Source organism: Bathycoccus prasinos (assembly GCF_002220235.1).
Source record: "Bathycoccus prasinos genomic : Chromosome_17".
Classification (NCBI taxonomy): domain Eukaryota; kingdom Viridiplantae; phylum Chlorophyta; class Mamiellophyceae; order Mamiellales; family Bathycoccaceae; genus Bathycoccus; species Bathycoccus prasinos.
This window is the reverse complement of record NC_023992.1, coordinates 281,611-302,531: the sequence shown is the minus strand read 5'-3', so window position 1 is coordinate 302,531 and position 20,921 is coordinate 281,611. Positions and strand designations below refer to the sequence as shown.

At 43.7% G+C, this 20,921-nt stretch overlaps 7 protein-coding genes across 7 annotated transcripts; 5 read left to right on the top strand and 2 right to left on the bottom strand.

Annotated features, from left to right (window-relative positions):
- Positions 1 to 189: 189 nt before the first annotated feature.
- Positions 190 to 6,870, top strand: Bathy17g01480 (predicted protein; the record flags this gene model as incomplete). The annotated part of the gene is made up of 1 exon (XM_007508231.1): positions 190 to 6,870. One exon carries the CDS (start codon positions 190 to 192, stop codon positions 6,868 to 6,870), a length of 6,681 nt encoding a protein of 2,226 aa, XP_007508293.1.
- Positions 6,871 to 8,422: 1,552 nt separating this feature from the next.
- On the bottom strand, positions 8,423 to 8,695 carry Bathy17g01470 (unknown protein; the record flags this gene model as incomplete). The annotated part of the gene is made up of 1 exon (XM_007508340.1): positions 8,423 to 8,695. The coding sequence occupies one exon, from the start codon at positions 8,693 to 8,695 to the stop codon at positions 8,423 to 8,425; it is 273 nt and encodes a 90-aa protein (XP_007508402.1).
- Positions 8,696 to 9,215: 520 nt separating this feature from the next.
- On the bottom strand, positions 9,216 to 10,850 carry Bathy17g01460 (unknown protein; the record flags this gene model as incomplete). Its single annotated transcript, XM_007508216.1, has 1 exon — positions 9,216 to 10,850. The coding sequence occupies one exon, from the start codon at positions 10,848 to 10,850 to the stop codon at positions 9,216 to 9,218; it is 1,635 nt and encodes a 544-aa protein (XP_007508278.1).
- A 213-nt stretch (positions 10,851 to 11,063) lies between these two features.
- Positions 11,064 to 13,766, top strand: Bathy17g01450 (predicted protein; the record flags this gene model as incomplete). The annotated part of the gene is made up of 1 exon (XM_007508404.1): positions 11,064 to 13,766. The coding sequence occupies one exon, from the start codon at positions 11,064 to 11,066 to the stop codon at positions 13,764 to 13,766; it is 2,703 nt and encodes a 900-aa protein (XP_007508466.1).
- A 145-nt stretch (positions 13,767 to 13,911) lies between these two features.
- Bathy17g01440 (predicted protein) lies at positions 13,912 to 17,472 on the top strand (the record flags this gene model as incomplete). The annotated part of the gene is made up of 1 exon (XM_007508199.1): positions 13,912 to 17,472. One exon carries the CDS (start codon positions 13,912 to 13,914, stop codon positions 17,470 to 17,472), a length of 3,561 nt encoding a protein of 1,186 aa, XP_007508261.1.
- A 283-nt stretch (positions 17,473 to 17,755) lies between these two features.
- Positions 17,756 to 19,060, top strand: Bathy17g01430 (acyl-CoA dehydrogenase; the record flags this gene model as incomplete). The annotated part of the gene is made up of 1 exon (XM_007508362.1): positions 17,756 to 19,060. The coding sequence occupies one exon, from the start codon at positions 17,756 to 17,758 to the stop codon at positions 19,058 to 19,060; it is 1,305 nt and encodes a 434-aa protein (XP_007508424.1).
- Positions 19,061 to 19,362: 302 nt separating this feature from the next.
- Bathy17g01420 (unknown protein) lies at positions 19,363 to 20,598 on the top strand (the record flags this gene model as incomplete). The annotated part of the gene is made up of 1 exon (XM_007508391.1): positions 19,363 to 20,598. The coding sequence occupies one exon, from the start codon at positions 19,363 to 19,365 to the stop codon at positions 20,596 to 20,598; it is 1,236 nt and encodes a 411-aa protein (XP_007508453.1).
- Positions 20,599 to 20,921: the final 323 nt, after the last annotated feature.

The following is a 20,921-nucleotide window of genomic DNA, read 5'->3' as shown; positions in this document are numbered from 1 at the left end:
ATTGTACTCAAATGGGACGAAAAGAAGTATTGATACTTATCCTACATCAATATCCCTCTTAATCAACGGAACGTGCCTTCGGGAATACTCGTAAGTAAAGAATAGAAAACCATTTTCGAATCGCGTTTTTGTTCGTTTCCATTTCCAATTTTCTCTCAAACATACATACAAGGAAAAAAAGGAAACGAAATGTCAATTCAAAAAGCTTTACCAGTTCTCGTTCCAGATGGATTTTATCAGATCAAGGAGATGCCGTTTATCGGGTCAAATACATCCACGGCATTTTTTACGACCGTGCTTTATTTTTTATCTGCGCTCGCCTTTTGTGGTTTGTTATACTTGTACAGCTCAGATTCACAATCTATAAACGAATCAACCATAACTAAAGAATGGAATTTAAACGGATATGATTCGTGTATTCCCTTACAGGGTGATCCTCGTTACAACATTTATAAGAATTATTCTACTTGTCTCACAGACACCACTCTAAAATTGGATGTGTCAAATCTCGTTCCGAGTACAGAGACAAAATCAATTGAACAAAGCGAATACATTCTCGGCGGATTCATGTGTAAGCCTAAGCAAATCGATGACCATTATGGTATCACAGCATCATTTGATGAGTGTGTTGATTTATTGGACAAAACTGTAGACCCTAGCAGCTTAATTGAGCCGTACTCAGGAGATCCGACATTAATTCATTTTCCGCAACAGTACCTGAAACTAACGGCATCTGATGGTGCTTACGGAGATTCTTTCGGTACATCCATCGCTTTCGACGGGAACACGGCACTCATTGGAGCTATTGGTGTTGACGATAATGGTTCTGATTCTGGTTCTGTGTATGTTTTCACGCGTACTGGAACAGACGACTCGACGTGGACTGAAACAAAGAAACTGACGGTATCAGATGGTGAAGAAAATGATCATTTCGGTAGATCCATCGCTTTCGACGGGAACACGGCACTCATTGGAGTTGAAGGGATTGCTGTGTATGTTTTCACGCGTACTGGAACAGATGACTCGACGTGGACTGAAACAAAGAAACTGACGGCATCTGATGGTGCTTACGGAGATTCTTTCGGTACATCCATCGCTTTCGACGGGAACACGGCACTCATTGGAGCTATTGGTGATGACGATAAGGGTTATGAGTCTGGGTCTGTGTATGGTTTCACGCGGACTGGGACCGACGACTCGACGTGGACTGAAACAAAGAAACTGACGGCATCTGATTGTGGAAATAATCGTATGTTCGGTAGTTTAATCGCTTTCCACGGGAACACAGCACTGCTTGGAGCTACTTTTGATGACGCTGGGTCTGTGTATGTTTTTACGCGTACTGGAACAGATGACTCGACGTGGACTGAAACAAAGAAACTGACAGTATCTGATGATGAAGAAGAAGATTATTGGGGAGATTATCCTAGTTATTTCGGTAGATCCATCGCTTTCGACGGGAATACGGCACTCATTGGAGCTACTGGTATTGACCATCCTGGTGATTTAAAATGCTATTCTGCTGCTGTGTATGTTTTCACGCGTACTGGAACAGACGACTCGACGTGGACTGAAACAAAGAAACTGACGGCATCAGATGGTGCTTGCAGGGATTCTTTCGGTAGATTAATTGCTTTCGACGGGATCACGGCACTCATTGGAGCTATTGGTGTTGACGATAATGGTTCTGATTCTGGTTCTGTGTATGTTTTCACGCGTACTGGAACAGACGACTCGACATGGACTGAAACAAAGAAACTGACGGCATCCGATGGTGAAGAAAATGATCATTTCGGGCCATCCATCGCTTTCGACGGGAACACGGCACTCATTGGAGCTACTGGTGATGACGATAAGGGTTATGAGTCTGGGTCTGTGTATGTTTTCAGTTCAAATAATGTTTTATTGTCACAAAATTCCGGTTCTCTTGTCTTTCGAGATTATAACCCAACCCGTTACACAGATTTTTTGTGTAATTCTACACTAGGTATTTGTGCTGCACCGTGCTACGAATACGCGCCATTTTCAATTTTAAACAGTCGAATATCTATACAATCATCTGCACTGCATTCTGTTTCAGATTCTTGTGATGGTACTGGTTTTTCAGTCAAATACGGCACGAAATATTGTACGACGGATCCGTCGAAAGCTGCGGCGTATTTTGATTGTCGAAAGAATGCTATTGGCACTACATCCTTGTGCGAATTTGCTAAGTTGAACGCTCCTTTTGAGTGTACTGCTCCGTGTTTTGAATATGCTCCATTTGCAAATGGTGTACCAATTGAGGCAACAATCCTGAATTCTGTACCAGATAATACGTGTGATGCTACTGGCTACTCAGTGAAAGATGGTTCCAAGTTTTGCACTAATTTAAATGCGACGACGATCTCCAATTATTTCGAGTGTCGAGCGAATGAAATCGGCGTTGAGGCCATTTGCGAGTTTACGAAATCGAATGCGCCTTACGAGTGCCAACGCAAGGTTCCTCTACCTCCATTGCAGCGTCTCTCTTTGGCCTATGCAAACACTCTGATTCTTTACTCTGGTTTAGCATCCTTATTTGCTGGATATATGTATCGCGTTGTGTCTAAATCTGTTGAAGAAGAGAATACCCGCGAGATGAATAAATTTGATGTGAAAAAATCAATTCAAAAAGCTTTACCAGTTCTCGTTCCAGATGGATTTTATCAGATCAAGAAGATGCCGTTTATCGGGTCAAATACATCCACGGCATTTTTTACGACCGTGCTTTATTTTTTATCTGCGCTCGCCTTTTGTGGTTTGTTATACTTGTACAGCTCAGATTCACAATCTATAAACGAATCAACCATAACTGAAGAATGGAATTTAAACGGATATGATTCGTGTATTCCCTTACAGGGTGATCCTCATTACAACATTTATAAGAATTATTCTACTTGTCTCACAGACACCACTCTAAAATTGGATGTGTCAAATCTCGTTCCGAGTACAGAGACAAAATCAATTGAACAAAGCGAATACATTCTCGGCGGATTCATGTGTAAGCCTAAGCAAATCGATGACCATTATGGTATCACAGCATCATTTGATGAGTGTGTTGATTTATTGGACAAAACTGTAGACCCTAGCAGCTTAATTGAGCCGTACTCAGGAGATCCGACATTAATTCATTTTCCGCAACAGTACCTGAAACTAACGGCATCTGATGGTGCTTACGGAGATTCTTTCGGTACATCCATCGCTTTCGACGGGAACACGGCACTCATTGGAGCTATTGGTGATGACGATAGTGGTTCTGATTCTGGTTCTGTGTATGTTTTCACGCGTACTGGAACAGACGACTCGACGTGGACTGAAACAAAGAAACTGACGGCATCTGATGGTGAAGAAAATGATCATTTCGGGACATCCATCGCTTTCGACGGGAACACGGCACTCATTGGAGCTCATGGTGATGACGATAATTATTCTGATTCTGGTTCAGTGTATGTTTTTACGCGTACTGGAACAGATGACTCGACGTGGACTGAAACAAAGAAACTGACAGTATCTGATGATGAAGAAGAAGATTATTGGGGAGATTATCCTAGTTATTTCGGTAGATCCATCGCTTTCGACGGGAATACGGCACTCATTGGAGCTACTGGTATTGACCATCCTGGTGATTTAAAATGCTATTCTGCTGCTGTGTATGTTTTCACGCGTACTGGAACAGACGACTCGACGTGGACTGAAACAAAGAAACTGACGGCATCAGATGGTGCTTGCAGGGATTCTTTCGGTAGATTAATTGCTTTCGACGGGATCACGGCACTCATTGGAGCTATTGGTGTTGACGATAATGGTTCTGATTCTGGTTCTGTGTATGTTTTCACGCGTACTGGAACAGACGACTCGACATGGACTGAAACAAAGAAACTGACGGCATCCGATGGTGAAGAAAATGATCATTTCGGGCCATCCATCGCTTTTGACGGGAACACGGCACTCATTAAAAATTATGGTGATGACGGTAATGGTTATGAGTCTGGGTCTGTGTATGTTTTCAGTTCAAATAATGTTTTATTGTCACAAAATTCCGGTTCTCTTGTCTTTCGAGATTATAACCCAACCCGTTACACAGATTTTTTGTGTAATTCTACACTAGGTATTTGTGCTGCACCGTGCTACGAATACGCGCCATTTTCAATTTTAAACAGTCGAATATCTATACAATCATCTGCACTGCATTCTGTTTCAGATTCTTGTGATGGTACTGGTTTTTCAGTCAAATACGGCACGAAATATTGTACGACGGATCCGTCGAAAGCTGCGGCGTATTTTGATTGTCGAAAGAATGCTATTGGCACTACATCCTTGTGCGAATTTGCTAAGTTGAACGCTCCTTTTGAGTGTACTGCTCCGTGTTTTGAATATGCTCCATTTGCAAATGGTGTACCAATTGAGGCAACAATCCTGAATTCTGTACCAGATAATACGTGTGATGCTACTGGCTACTCAGTGAAAGATGGTTCCAAGTTTTGCACTAATTTAAATGCGACGACGATCTCCAATTATTTCGAGTGTCGAGCGAATGAAATCGGCGTTGAGGCCATTTGCGAGTTTACGAAATCGAATGCGCCTTATGAGTGCCAACGCAAGGTTCCTCTACCTCCATTGCAGCGTCTCTCTTTGGCCTATGCAAACACTCTGATTCTTTACTCTGGTTTAGCATCCTTATTTGCTGGATATATGTATCGCGTTGTGTCTAAATCTGTTGAAGAAGAGAATACCCGCGAGATGAATAAATTTGATGTGAAAAAATCAATTCAAAAAGCTTTACCAGTTCTCGTTCCAGATGGATTTTATCAGATCAAGAAGATGCCGTTTATCGGGTCAAATACATCCACGGCATTTTTTACGACCGTGCTTTATTTTTTATCTGCGCTCGCCTTTTGTGGTTTGTTATACTTGTACAGCTCAGATTCACAATCTATAAACGAATCAACCATAACTAAAGAATGGAATTTAAACGGATATGATTCGTGTATTCCCTTACAGGGTGATCCTCGTTACAACATTTATAAGAATTATTCTACTTGTCTCACAGACACCACTCTAAAATTGGATGTGTCAAATCTCGTTCCGAGTACAGAGACAAAATCAATTGAACAAAGCGAATACATTCTCGGCGGATTCATGTGTAAGCCTAAGCAAATCGATGACCATTATGGTATCACAGCATCATTTGATGAGTGTGTTGATTTATTGGACAAAACTGTAGACCCTAGCAGCTTAATTGAGCCGTACTCAGGAGATCCGACATTAATTCATTTTCCGCAACAGTACCTGAAACTAACGGCATCTGATGGTGCTTACGGAGATTCTTTCGGTACATCCATCGCTTTCGACGGGAACACGGCACTCATTGGAGCTATTGGTGTTGACGATAATGGTTCTGATTCTGGTTCTGTGTATGTTTTCACGCGTACTGGAACAGACGACTCGACGTGGACTGAAACAAAGAAACTGACGGTATCAGATGGTGAAAATAGTGATATTTTCGGTAGTTCAATCGCTTTCGACGGGAACACGGCACTCATTGGAGCTACATGGGATCGATCTGTGGCTGTGTATGTTTTCACGCGTACTGGAACAGACGACTCGACGTGGACTGAAACAAAGAAACTGACGGCATCTGATGGTGCTTACGGAAATTCTTTCGGGACATCCATCGCTTTCGACGGGAACACGGCACTCATTGGAGCTACTTTGGATGACGCTGGTTCTGTGTATGCTTTCACGCGTACTGGAACAGACGACTCGACGTGGACTGAAACAAAGAAACTGACGGCATCTGATGGTGAAGAAAATGATCATTTCGGGACATCCATCGCTTTCGACGGGAACACGGCACTTATTGGAGTTTATAATTATGTTTTGAGTTATGGTGGTTCAGGTGGTTTTACTTCTGATTCTAGTGGTTCTGTGTATGTTTTCACGCGTACTGGAACAGACGACTCGACATGGACTGAAACAAAGAAACTGACGGCATCCGATGGTGAAGAAAATGATCATTTCGGGCCATCCATCGCTTTCGACGGGAACACGGCACTCATTGGAGCTACTGGTGATGACGATAAGGGTTATGAGTCTGGGTCTGTGTATGTTTTCAGTTCAAATAATGTTTTATTGTCACAAAATTCCGGTTCTCTTGTCTTTCGAGATTATAACCCAACCCGTTACACAGATTTTTTGTGTAATTCTACACTAGGTATTTGTGCTGCACCGTGCTACGAATACGCGCCATTTTCAATTTTAAACAGTCGAATATCTATACAATCATCTGCACTGCATTCTGTTTCAGATTCTTGTGATGGTACTGGTTTTTCAGTCAAATACGGCACGAAATATTGTACGACGGATCCGTCGAAAGCTGCGGCGTATTTTGATTGTCGAAAGAATGCTATTGGCACTACATCCTTGTGCGAATTTGCTAAGTTGAACGCTCCTTTTGAGTGTACTGCTCCGTGTTTTGAATATGCTCCATTTGCAAATGGTGTACCAATTGAGGCAACAATCCTGAATTCTGTACCAGATAATACGTGTGATGCTACTGGCTACTCAGTGAAAGATGGTTCCAAGTTTTGCACTAATTTAAATGCGACGACGATCTCCAATTATTTCGAGTGTCGAGCGAATGAAATCGGCGTTGAGGCCATTTGCGAGTTTACGAAATCGAATGCGCCTTACGAGTGCCAACGCAAGGTTCCTCTACCTCCATTGCAGCGTCTCTCTTTGGCCTATGCAAACACTCTGATTCTTTACTCTGGTTTAGCATCCTTATTTGCTGGATATCTGTATCGCTTCCCGTCGCAAATTGAAGTCGAAGATTCGGATGATTTTTGAAGGCGGTATCCTGGCGTCAATTAAATCACCGACTGAGCAATCTGCAGTTGACACTTCTTCGAAACCACCACTCGTGGCATTGGATAGGTGCTTCCGACGAACGTGACGAAGGAACATGGTAGTTTCAACGTATTTTCTACACGATGCGTTCAAAGTATTTTTTTGTGTGAGCGAGCCAGATATTTTTGGTTTGCCGTCCTTCTTCTTTTTTTCGTCGAACCGAATCAAATCTTATCCCGAATAACTAACCTCACTATTCAAACGCGTACGACGGTACTTTCAAGACAAGAACTCGTACATAAACGCGGCAAAAAGAGGTATCAACACTTCCTTTACCCCGTTGATCATCTTAATCAACGAAAGTCGCCTTCGGCTCCACTCGTAAGTAAAGAAATAGAAACCGATTTTTTTCGTCGTCGTTTTTTTTCCAAAAGTCGCGAAAAGTTCCCGAAGTCACGGACCTTAGTATAAGTTGCGGGTGGGGTTGGTTGGTTGCGGAAGTTTACGAGAGTTGGGGGTGCTCGTGCTGCGCGAGAGTTCGTGGATTTCGTTAATTAAGCGTGTTCTCGGAGTTCGTGCGGTCGCGGGGGGTGCGGGGAATTCGGAAGGACGAGGGAGTCCTCCTTTTATTTTTTTTCTTCAATTGACAGAGGAAATCCAAATCGATATTGAAAACGAGTGACTACGGATCGTAGACCAAAAATCAAACGCAAAAACTACTTATACCGAGGGTGTTGCAAAACAACATGTTAAAGACGAGCACGATTATAAAGGCTTGTCTTTTTAGTAACGTTATCTACTTCCAAGTTCATAAAAGTACTTCTCTCGGTGATAAGTTATTCGAAGAACCATGCTATGCAGAACACAAACCCTATGAGTTGCTATTGCTTTCTCCAGGAGGTACCGGGAGTTCTAGTGGTTATGAGTACTTTCATGACCATGGTGTGGGTTATACAGACATGAACAGTGATGAAGATCGTGATGGACTTAAGCACAAGAACTTCTTCGATTTGTTTAAGACAATGAAGTTATGCAATATCAGCTCTAAACTGATCGTTTATCAATTTGATGATCCAGTAAAGTCGATATTAAGTTTGTTCCGTCGAAAATATGCCAGCATCCATGCTAAGAAGTTTGGGACTGTGCATTCACAGCGGCTTTGCGCACCAGAGATCCTTCAGAATATCACCACATATGGGGAAACGGGGGAAGACGTACTTGGATTGCAAGCTCATCTTGAATCTTATCTCACTGGTAGCTATATACAGCCTATAATATTTTTACGTTCTTCGACTAGGAATTCACAAGCTGTAAGAGACTGGCTCTGTACAAAACTTCCGAGTTACAGAATACGGGTCAACTGTACATATGAAATAAAAAAGCATACTTTCAGTAGACAAGAGTATAATTCAAAGATAGTGCGAAAGCTGAGAAGGACCTACGCAAATCTGAACAATGTGATGAAAAGGCTAGGGTTTATATCGGAGATAAGTCAAGGTCAAATTCAAAGTATGATAGGGATGAATGAAACCCAGGTGAAAAGTTTTGAGGTCTAGGTTTCAACCGTTGTCTGTCTATTTACGTCCACATCACAAACAGTCGTTCGAGGTTGATAACTTGGCAGAGTTGGCGGAGGAAAGGGAGAGATCCATGCGCGTTTAATTTCAGTGCACGAGCTTGCCTGATTCGTCGTAGAACACGTGTACTTGTTGTTGAACTCTGTTGCGCCAGTGAACATATCTGTTTGCACACTTGTTGCTGCAGTTCCCGCCCATTCAGAAACGTCGTGGTTGAAAGAAGAGGCATAACAAAACATACATTCCATATCTGCCACCCGTATTTGATTGTGTATTTTCTTTTATCGGCGATATACGAGTCCGCTTTCTTTTTCGTGACGGCGTTGAAGTTGTTGAGCCAATTCAGATCGGTTTGGAACTCGGGTAAAAGACCCGGGAAGTTTCGGTAGAGCACGTAAAGCGCCTGGTTGGTCGAGAGACGTATTTAACCGTGAACATGAGCACTTGGAGGAATGGATAACTTTTCACGTCAACTGCGCAAAAGGTCCTGGACTTAAAATGCTCGCCATGAGAGAAGTTCAAGAAGACTGGATCAAGCATAAATCAGGTTGAAAAGATGTCGAGAAAAGAAAAAGAAGTTGTATGGAAGACGAGACGACGGTCAATCATTTAGCCCGCTTATGTAATTCTAAAACATCTAGAATTGTACCTGGTTACACGTTGTATTGTATATTTAAAACTTCCAGATTACTACGTACTGGTACGTGCTATATAAAATACATGTACTACGCATGGCGCAGTCGCTATGAAGAACAAAAATCATCGAAATCATCTCGTATAAGTACTGATGACTTTTTCGAGATCATCGAGAGTCTTCAACGTACCTAAATACTCGCCGTCTTTAATCAAACAGGACGCTGCTCTTGAAAATCCAGAGGAGAAGGGAAAGGACACTATTTTCTTGGCCGTGCCGAGCTCGTAGAGTTCCAAAGCAGAAGTTAAGGAGTAATGACTTTCGCGAAGGTCTCGATGATCTGCTATTTCATCTTCTCCTTCTTCATCACTCATTCCTGAGACATGTTCGATCATTGAAATTACGGGATTATTCTTCAGATACGCTTGAATAGCCGGAGCATCACTCGCTACAAAAGTAGTGAGTCCAGAAGTCTCGAATATTTTTTTCGCAAAATCGATCACATCGTCTACCGCACGCTTCAAATCCAAGTGAGCGAGACGACCGTATCCATCTTCATTATCTAACCTTTGGTCGCCTAATTTAATCTCACGATGACCTATCTTTATGGATAAGTCTGGCTGAACTTCAATTCCAAGATCTTCATGATCTAATAATCGAAAGTGAAAGGCTATGTCATTTTGATGCGTCTTAGATTCCGTACCGTGAATATTCTGCCACTTTTTATGGTTTTCCAACTCTTCGAGAAGGAAATCAGACGGGTCTCCGAACCATTTGTTTATTCCTGCGCAAGAATTATTGTCCGTGACTTTTGCATACTTGCCAGACCCGATGTATTTATTATGCGGCTCGGTGATGAATACATTCGTCGGTGTTTCTGGATTGGTCATATTTTCAAGCGCTTGAATCCAATCCTCACTCTGTCCGTCAATGTGCACAAAACTCTTCATATCTTCTGTTTCTTCGTTTGGCCCTAAGGAAACATCGATATCACTCGAACGTTTGCCGTATTTGACCACATTTTTATTGTGTCGGAAACTATCTTCGCACGGTTGCATTTTTCCAGAATGCCATGGTTTATGTGGTGTTCCACACTCACGAATACTCACGCTTCCTACCCCTAACATGTCCAAGATTTCGTAAACCTTCGCAAACTCTTCCATCAAATGTCCTAGACCAAAATCCGATAGGTGATGGAAAATATAAACGTGTGCGTTGCCACGCGTACGTTGTGACAATGGCGATGGCGGCGGTGGCGGCGGTGATTCTATAACCGGCACTGGTGTGACACTCACACCACCATCTTCATCTCTTTCTGTTTGCTCTCCTTCTACTTCTGACATCTGTGCTAGTACCTCTGCTACTGCCGCGTCGCCTCCTTTTTCTCCTCCTCCTTCTTCTTCTTCTTTTTCTTTCTGTATATTCTCTCCACCAGAAGCAAACACGGCTTCCAAATACGATTCTCGATATCGCTTTAAATACTCTTTTCTCGCCTCGGTGTGCGCTCGATACGCGCCTTTCACATTCCTGTGTAAATCTTGAACACCCTTACCCATCCTCGATTGACTGTTTCCATCGCCGCTGGCATAAGAAGAGAGAACAAAGCCGCAGAAAACGCCGAAGAGAACGACGAGTATCCTAAACGTGACGCTCGACGATGCATTTGGACCGTCCCCGTCCTCTTCTCTTCTTTTGATATTCAAAACTGCGCCGTTCTTTTTTTTGGTCGCGGGAGAGGACTCGAGGAGTCCTCTCGATCGCATGAGCATTTATTCCTCCTCGTTTTGCTTGCGCGCGTGGAGAGAGGAGACCCAGAGGTGCAGAGGAGTTGAGGCGTTGAGGTGCACTAATTGTAGAGATGTTTGAGAAGATGTAGAGCGAATGGACACACCTCGGGACTCCAAAAAAAATCGTGTAAGCACATATCCATTCCTTCCTTCCTTCCCTCCCTCCCTCCCTTTCTCTCTTTCAACATTGACGGAATGGCGTCTCGTGTAGTTCTTTCTCGTCTCATTTTTATCATATCTTTCGCTCTTCAAGCGCTAAACGTGCTCAGTGAAAGTGCGCAACCCACACGTAATCAGCATCGAAGAGCGTTACTAGAACAACAAACGACCGGCGCGGAAAAAGATGACGTATCTTTAAGCAGAGTGGAACGTCTGGAGCGCTTGCGACAGAAGAGACATCATCGTCGTCACCATCAAGGATCGACGGCGGCAACGTTAGCAGCACTTCGAGACGACAGGGAATTTTCTTTACTTCCGACGAGAGAAGGAAAAGAGGAGGAAAAATGGACGAGACAAAGCGAGAGACTTCAAAGACGAGAGAAGGAGAGAATGGAGAGATTGAGACTGAAACGAGAGATGGAAGGAGGAGGAGAAGAAGAAGAAGAAGAAGATAAAGATGCCGTTGTGGCGAAGACGGCGACTTATGTGAAGGAAGCGAGTTTCTCGAACTCTGCTTCTGATTCTCCTCAGTCGTTACCGGCGGTGCACGTCTTAAATTTAGTAACGGGCACTGGTTTAGGACAAATAGTTACCGCTTTGGTGCCAATTTTAGAAACACTGAAACACGCCGGATACGAAACGTTTGCTGTGCACGAATGCGGAGGAGATCCGCCCTGGAAAACTGATTGGGAAAAGTTGGTTTCCTGTGAAGAACGAACAGAGAAGAATAACATTTATCATAATTTTAAGAGAACGTACGAGATTGGAGGTAAGCAGACTTTGATGGAAGTGATGAAGGAGTACGAGAAATACGAGAGCAGCAACGAAGTAGATCATCTCAACGGGAATATGAACGATTGGAAAGAGATTTTGAGTAGTAAAGAGATTTATGGGAATGCGAAAAAGATGTTGATGGTGCAGCAAATGCATAATAAATTCGCTCAGACATCGAGTGAGTCTATTTGCACTTCGACGCGATACTGGTTCGATGCGCCTGTCGGTGATTTGCTAGAGTTGGTGAGAAAGCCTGAGAGTGAAATGCATAGAGTCATCACCTTTCACATACGCACGTTCGCGGATGAAAATATTGGTATTGCTTTTAACGACGATTTAACGTTGAATGAGGAATTAGCGGAGAAACGACGTGACAAGGGGAAAGCACCGGAGCAGAGAATAGATCGCATCAAGAAAGTTGCGCCCGAGTTTCCTAAAATGATTCAAAAAATGGTGGATGTTTGTACCATATTGTTCGAAAGAACGGGTAAAAAGACGCATGTGGCCGTGGACTCCCAGGCTGTTCGTGATTATCTAAGAAAGCATCGAACAGTCATGCAAGTAATTTCGACAGATATTGTGAAAAATGAAGAACACTATTATACAGAGCCGGCATATTCACTGAATGATATTGCAGATTGGTACTTATTGTCTTTAGGACAAACGATCGTCGGATTTCCAACAAGTTCGTCTTATAGTAGTTCTGCTCACTGCAGAGGTGGTAGCGTCATACATTACGCAGGCACGGAAAGCGAATTTACGGAAACAGTGTATAAGGTATTGGAAAGCGAATTTAAGGAGGATATCTTTACTTCTGAAACAATTTCAACCACGGCTCAATCAATTGTTGATATTGAGATAGATACAAATGCTGATCCGAATAATGATGATAATGGCGACGAAAACGACGTAAAGATGAAGCTGGAAGATATTCCTTTCCCGTCTCCTACGGATTCTGAGTTTCGGTTTCATGAAACCTCCTCTGGTATCCGCACGTGCCTTCCCGGCGTTCCAGCCGAATACTCTGACGTGCTCACAGCCGAAACCGTAACGGGGAGCTCGATATCACCAGACGAATGTCTTTGGCTGAACGAAGTGAAAGGCACCGGAATAGCGGCGTCTAAATTACCTTCAGATTGTGTTCCAGATAAAACGGTGTATTCTTCATACGCTAACGCGTACCATTGGGAAATGCTGATATTCAACTTACAAAACATCAAAGACCGCGAATGTTTCATGAATAGACTCATGATTGAGTGCATGGATGATAAGGCTATGGAGTTGTGCAAAGGTTCGGGATACATTAAGCATTGCGTTCCGTACCCAAAAGCTATGCGCGCATCTGACTACGAACGCCCTGAGGGTCAAACCGAGTCAAAAACCGATTATAACGCACTCACATGGATCAAGGAGAAAGTAGCATTCTCACTCATGCACGCCGACATATCCGTCTTCACGTTTGATAGCGACGTACTCTTTTTCGATGTTCCAGATTTGGCGGAGATTCAAGCAACCAAACCAGACGGTATCATATTCTTCCAGCTCGCCTCAATTGAAGACGAAGAAGTTGAAAAAGCTGGCGAGTTTACGAAGGAGTACCACTCTCATCAGGATTTCAATGCCGGTCAATTATTCTGGAAACCAAGCGAAGACATGAAACGCGTGCTTTTGAAGGCGTTCCGAGCTGGAAACAAAAGTGGTAAGATCGACGTCCTCGATCAGTTCTATTTTTCGGGCACCCTTCGCGATGAAGATGATGGCGCCGTGTGGCAAAAGGCACACCATTTATCGTCCAAGTTTGATTCGGGGTGTTTTCATCACAGACCTTACGACGAAGAGAAGAAGTTAAAGAGAACGACTTTCCACGCGTGTTGCCATACTACGTTAAGCCAAAAGCTCCACGGATTGAACGAAGCGCAGGAGTACTTTTTAGAACACAAGAGGGAACGAGAGCAGCAATTATGAATAAAATAGATAGAGATAGTAATTCGAAAAAAAAAACAAGTTCGGAACAACTTAAAATGACAAGACTAAAATTCACCTAACGTATTCACCTGAAAACCTTTCGCTTCGTTTAAAATCCAAGCCAACGCGAGAGCGATAAAGGTTGATGTCGAGACATGCGCGGCGGGTGCGTCTGCTCTTTTTACTCTTCATCTTCATCTTCACACTCACTCTCGCTCCGATTGGTGGTTCGAGTGCTGCTCGCAGAGTTTTGTCAGACGAGGAAAGTCACGACGATGATGCGTTTTTATTGTTGAGCAGACCGGAACGTCTGGAGCGCTTGCGACAGAAAAGACATCAACATCGTCACGATAACAGTCACGATCAGAAAGTAACATCGAAGGAACCATTTGTGAATGTAGATGAGTTGCAATCGAGCGTAGCCGACGACGACGAGAGCAGAATAGGAAGACGAAGACGCACTTCTCGTCGTTCCTGGCGAATGGGGGAGGAGGTCAATGGAGAACAGGGAGAACACAAGAGAAGAAGACACGAAAGAGAGAATGTTCCGAAGGAAACAGGGCATCAGAAGTCCGAGCGAGATAGCAGCGGTGAAGATGAGAGTACTGCTGACGTCGGAGCTGGTTCAAAATTACCAGCGGTCCACATTCTAAACATACCAGCCGGGGTTGGTCTCGGGCAAATAGTGGACGCTTTGGTGCCAATTTTAGAAACACTGAAACACGCCGGTTACGAAAGGTTTGCTGTGCACGAATGCGGAGGAGATCCGCCCTGGAAAACTGGTTGGGACAAGTTGGTTTCGTGCGAAGCTAGACCGGAAAGAAATAACATTTATCATAATTTTAAGAGAACGTATGAGATTGGAGGTAAACAGACTTTGACGCAAGTAGTCGCGGATTACGAAAAGTACGACCAGAGTGGCGAACTTGATTTTGTGGATGGACATAGAAACGATTGGAGTAAGATTCTAAACAGCAAAGAAATTTATGGAAAAGCAACTAAGATACTGATAATGCAGAAACTTCATAACAAGTACAGACCTGATGAGCATCTAGCGTGCGAAAACATGCCATACTGGTTTGACGAGCCGGTGAACGATTTGTTGGAGTTGGTGAAGAAGCCGGAGAGTGAAATGCATAAATTGATTACGTTTCACATTCGAACGATGGGAGATGAGCACATTGGCATAGCATTTAATGAAGATTTGACGTTGAACGAAGATTTGGCGCAGAGTGAGCGCGACAAGCGCAAATCTGGTGATAACAGGATCAATCGCGTAAAAGCAGCGGCTCTTGAGTTTCCAGATATGGTGAAGAAAATGGTGGAAGTTTGTACATTATTATTCGAAAAGACTGGGAAGAAAACGCACGTGGCTGTAGATTCCCAAGTTGTTCGCAATTATTTGCGAAAGCACGAGAAATTCATCCAAGTCACCGATCCAGATGTTTTGGATTTCAACAAGCACTATAAGGAGGAGCCTTTGTATTCGTTGAACGATATAGCCGATTGGTATTTGTTATCGCTGGGACGAGAGATCGTTGGATTTCCAAGTTCATCGACCTTTAGTTACTCTGCGGCTTGTCGAGGAGCTAGTTCAATACATTACACTAATACGCTGAGGGAATTGACGAGTATACTTGATCGACTTTTAGAAGATAACGGAGTAGAGAAGTATAGTAGGGAGGCTGATGAGAAGTCCAATCCATCAAAAGCCCCTCACGCTTCAGTAGTACATGATAACATTCTAAGCACTCGTGCTAATGATGCTTCTGTGCCCGATTTGATAAGCAGCAATAGCGATAGTAAGTGTGTGTATGGTTATCCCTCGACGAATGAAGAGAATACGTGCATATGCAACACAGATTGGACCGGAGAAAGATGCGAAGTCGATCCGATCCCTTCCTGCGACAGAGAAACATTTCTTTCGTGTGGCGATATTTTGTACCGCTTTGCGCATTCGCAGGAGCTTCCAGGCTTGAAGGAAACGGTGTTTCCTTCTTGCCAGTGTGCAGACGAATGCGTTTCACATTTGCTAAATGCCTACGGTGATGCAATGTACAAGCGCACGTTTTCTACTGATTACAAGCGCTTCGATCCAAGTTTACACCTTTGCACGCAAAATAATAAAGTAAAACGAACGCTTTTTATGGAAATGGATTATGAGAAACGAATTAGTAAGCGTGAGGAAATGGGAGAAGTATCGGATAATGCCACGCAGGAAGAAAGTCGGAAAGTCATGACCAAACTCGTAGACTCTAAAGAACAGAAAGCGACGAACTGTTCCCCAGATTGCGAAAGATTTGGTGGTGGTTGCGTTGATTACGAATGCGTGTTGTGTAAAGAAGGACGTTTTGGCATGGATTGTGCTATGAGTAAAAAAGACTTGGATTCTGCGCGACTGACCGCGCCGAAGCGAAAAGGCAAAAAGGAGCTTTCCCTTTCCTATCTTGATTTACCCGGTACAATTCGGCGGTTCATCCGTGGACAGAGCTACCAGAATCATGGTGGTTACCGGGGAGTGCATTATTTCGAACATTCTCTCCGTAAAGATGCTCAAATATTCGATCCAAATCCGCCTACAAGCGAAACCAGCGACGAGGAGCGCAAAGATATTGTCGCCGTGATCCCTTTTTTCCCTTCTGATACGGTTGGAAACGTTGGAATGGCTCAAATATACGCTTCGCGGGTTGAAAAATACGTCAACGATAAATTTATGGGTGACATATCCTTTTCTACCATATGGTTCAACGCGCAAGATCGCGGATTTTGTACATCACAGAAATCTCGTAATGCACTTCCCTCAAGTGCCATAGGTATTACGCAATACGGACAGTGGCGAGTTCATCCGAACGACGAAACGCCGTGTTTCCGGAGCGAAATAGATATCGTCGTACCCTCCAGCGTCTCTAGTCGGGGTGGATACTATGGCGCGCAAGATCCTGAATTTAAGAGATACGACGAAAAGACAAAAGATGGGTTTCTGCTCTTCTTTGCTGGTTCGGAGAAAAGTAGACCGGAGTGCTTAGGTGAAGAGTTCTTCAAGAATTTAGAAAATAACTGCATGTACTCGTACGGTGGAGGTGCCAGAGGTTGGATTGTCGATTGGTTCAAGGACGAAGAGCGATTTTGGCTCAACAGAAAACTAACACGTTCCATGGAAAAAGGAGACGCAGAGCATCAAGCAGAGGCCATTCGCATGCGCTCCAAGTTCTGTCTCTCCTCGGGCGGAAACGGATGGGACCAAAGATTTATAGACGGTATCAGTCGCGGCTGCGTTCCGGTGCTGACGCAGTTGAACACGTCGCATCCGTTTGAAATCTTGTTAAACTACGAATCTTTCACCATCCGAGCACCAGGTGAGATGATGCGAGACTTACCAGAAGTACTCGAGGATACTGTTTCGAGCGGTAAGTATGCAAAAATGCTTCTTAACTTACGAGTCGTTCGCGAAGCTATAGCTTGGAACGTAACAAACGGACGAGAAGAAAACGACGAATACGATACGTTCACAGTAAACAACGGCGCATATTACCACACCTTAGCTGCTATCGCACTGAGAACCAAGAAAAAGTTACCTGAAAGTGTCGCGGAGAAGTTATGCAAGTTATACTTTGAAAATGAGTATCATGAAAACGCTTGGAAGGATGTTTTGAATGAAGAGTTTAGGCGAGTTCTGGAACCGAGTTGCGAAAAACAATCGAGGTAGATGGATGTGTTGGTTGAATATATTAATAGGCTGGAGATGAATATGAATGTAATACCACTGTAGAAGATAGGAAATTGAATAATATGGATTGTTGCTCGATTGCGAGTAGCGGTTCGAATCATAGTCACCTATAGCATTAGCAGTTTTATCCTTGTCCCTGTCTCTTTATGTTTCTATCTCCCTTGGTGTATTGTATTTTGACGTAGGGAGAAAATGAACGAACTCTGAAAACCTTCCTTCACTTTTTTCTCCTCGCGTATCAAAGCCTTTTCTCGCAAACAAAATGCAGCGAAACTACGGTGAAGATCATCAACCGTACAATGAACCTTACGGCGATTTAGTGCCATTCGGAGACCCAAACTGGTACCGCGGCTACACATCACCATTCTATAAAAAAACGCACTCCGATTTTCGTCTCAAGTGCCGCTCGTTCGTTGAAAAAGAAATTTTACCGTTCGTGCACGAATGGGACGAATCGAAAACCATTCCGAAAGAAATATACGTGAAAACATACAAAGCCGGAATCCTGCCGGGTGTGGTTGGAAAACCGTGGCGTGAAGAATTGACAGACGGGATTCAACCTCCACCAGATTTTGATTACTTTCACGAATTGATCTTGTTTGACGAATTCGCCAGATGCGGGTCCGGAGGCGTCTTGTGGGGGTTGTTGGAAGGCGTGCACATCGGGTTACCGCCGGTGTTAAATTTTGGAAGCGAGGAGTTGAGGAGAAGAGTTGGTAGTCCGGTTTTGCAGGGGAAGAGTATCATTTGCTTGTGCATTACAGAGCCGTACGCTGGGTCAGATGTGGCGAATATTCGGTGCGAGGCGAAGAAAGACCCGACTGGGAGATTTTACACGGTCACTGGAGAGAAGAAATGGATCACGAACGGTATTTGGGCAGATTATTTCACCGTTGCAGTGAGAACCGGTGGGAAAGGGTCGAGCGGAATTTCCTTGCTCGTGATTGAAAAGTCAATGAAAGGCGTGGACTGCAAACGCATGGACTGCATGGGCGTTTGGGCATCCGGAACGACCTTTGTTACGTTTGACGAAGTCAGAGTGCCGGTGGAAAACTTAATCGGTAACGAAAACGAAGGCTTTAAGTACATTATGCACAATTTCAACCACGAGCGATGGGGATTCGTCGTGCAAGCGAATCGATTTGCGCGAGTGTGTTACGAAGAGGCATTTACGTACGCACATCGGAGGAGAACGTTTGGCCAGCGTTTAATCGATCACGCAGTTATTCGGCACAAACTCGCGGAAATGATACGCCAAATCGAAGCCACGCATAACCTACTCGAGAATATCACGTATCAAATGAACACCTTATCTGAAGAACAAAAACCAAAAATGCTCGCCGGCATCACCGCTTTAGCAAAAGTCCAAGCGACGAAAGTGTTTGAGTTTTGCGCCAGAGAAGCGGCGCAGATTTTCGGCGGCGCGAGTTACGTACGAGGAGGGCAGGGTGAAAAAGTCGAAAGGCTGTACAGAGATGTCAGAGCGTACGCTATACCTGGCGGTTCAGAGGAGATCATGCTGGACTTTGGCGTGAGAGATAGCATGAAACAGTTTTCGCGTTTATGAGTATTTGGTCGAGCTGTTTTTTTGTAGCATTTAAGAATGATATCACAAGTTGCATTAAATGTAGAAAGTAATCATCACACATTCATTTACTGTTATGTACACGTACTGCGCGCAGATTGACAAGAGGAATTGATATCGTGCGCTCATTTACGGTACTCGCTCTAAAAATACTCGTTTCTTTCAGAGAAGATGGAGCGGGTGTGGGAGCAGGTTACTAGTAAGGTGACTTCTGAACAAAAAAAATTAATTGCCAAAAACGCTATTAAAACGCTCGCTTGGGAACGCACATACAGATAAAGAATATGCGTTCCAGAGCGGTAAACAATGGTCAGAGTAGACGCGATGATAATGAGTTGAGCAACGACATTGAGGAAGCTGAGATCAAATCTTCTTCTTCTTCAAGAAGATACGATTCTGTTGGCGAGAACTCCAGTCAAAAGTGGATGATTGCGATGCTCTGTTTAGGTATCTTCTTCGGCGTGTTTTTGTCGTTATCAATCCACGACAAAAGTCAAGCGATGATGAAAGGATCGATAGAGGGATTACACAGAAACGTTAAAAATGCGTACATAGCGCATAACGTAGCGAGAAAAGAGTACTTGAGGTCGTATCGTGAAGCGTATTTGGAGTCGATTTTGGCTAATAGTACTGAAGAAGAAGAAAAAGAGGTTTCCTCGGGGTGTCAAAATATGCCGGTTCGCACAGGGTACGACAAATATGGCATACAAGTGAATAATTCTTGGTTTCACCACATTCACATCGCTAAAACCGCCGGAAGTACCATGAATAAGAGATTAGCAAGACGGTATCACGGAGTATGCGGGAATAAGTATACCTCGTGTATAGAACCGTTAGAACATCCAAAAGACGACAGGGCGCCGGAATTTGGCACGGAATTGCCGGAATTTGACTCTTTGCACAAAGATTGGTCGTTTGGTTCTATGACACAAAAAGGTTTTCACGATTGCACATTAGTGTCTTTCGAGAGAGATTGGAACGCTTGGGTGGAACAAGTGCTTCCTGACCATAACTTTCACGCGAATGCGACGAAGGTGATGTTACTCCCGTGCCGAGATCCGTTGGAGCACTTCTTTTCCCAGTGCAACCACAACAACAACCACAACCACAACAAACACAATGCAACTAAGATTTTTGCAAACGTCACATCTTGTGAAGAAGGTATCAACAAGTGTGGTCTCGTTGCTGTCGGCCGGTTTAATATAAAGATGATTCAAAGTTGGGATAAGGTCGTGTTGTTTAAACATTCCGCATTTGATAGCGTTTTCAGTCTCTTGGATAATCACATACCGCTGAGAAAGTTTTTACTCGAATCAAAATTCGACCCGAGTACGAACGATAAGAGAAAGCCAGAAAACGAGAAGTTAAGTAAGATGTGTTCGAAAGAAAAACTCGCTGAAGCGTTGAGAAAGAAGTGGGGGTACTACAATTTCTGCGATAAACTCAGGGGGAGTTTAACTGTTTTGGACGTGGGGATGAACGGGACAGTTGCCGTTGTTGAACCAGCGCGCGTTTATTAAAGTGTGTTTATGATATAATCAAGCACACAAACACACGCACACACAAACACACACAGAGAGAGAGAGAGAGAGAGAAATGATATCGTCGAATGCAGGATGGCACAGGCTTTCCAAGACTTCGCGTCTTCATAATTTCGTTTGCAAACCTTAAGGACTCCATAAAGATGACTGATGTTCGTGTTCGAGTGACTTTAATGGATTCCAAGGGGGAAATTATGGAGAGAGAAGTCTGTGTTCCTCCAACAAAAATGTGTGCGAAAACCCACCATTTCTTCAATTCTACACCGGAATCAGGATTAATTTTTATTCAACCTGTAGTGTAT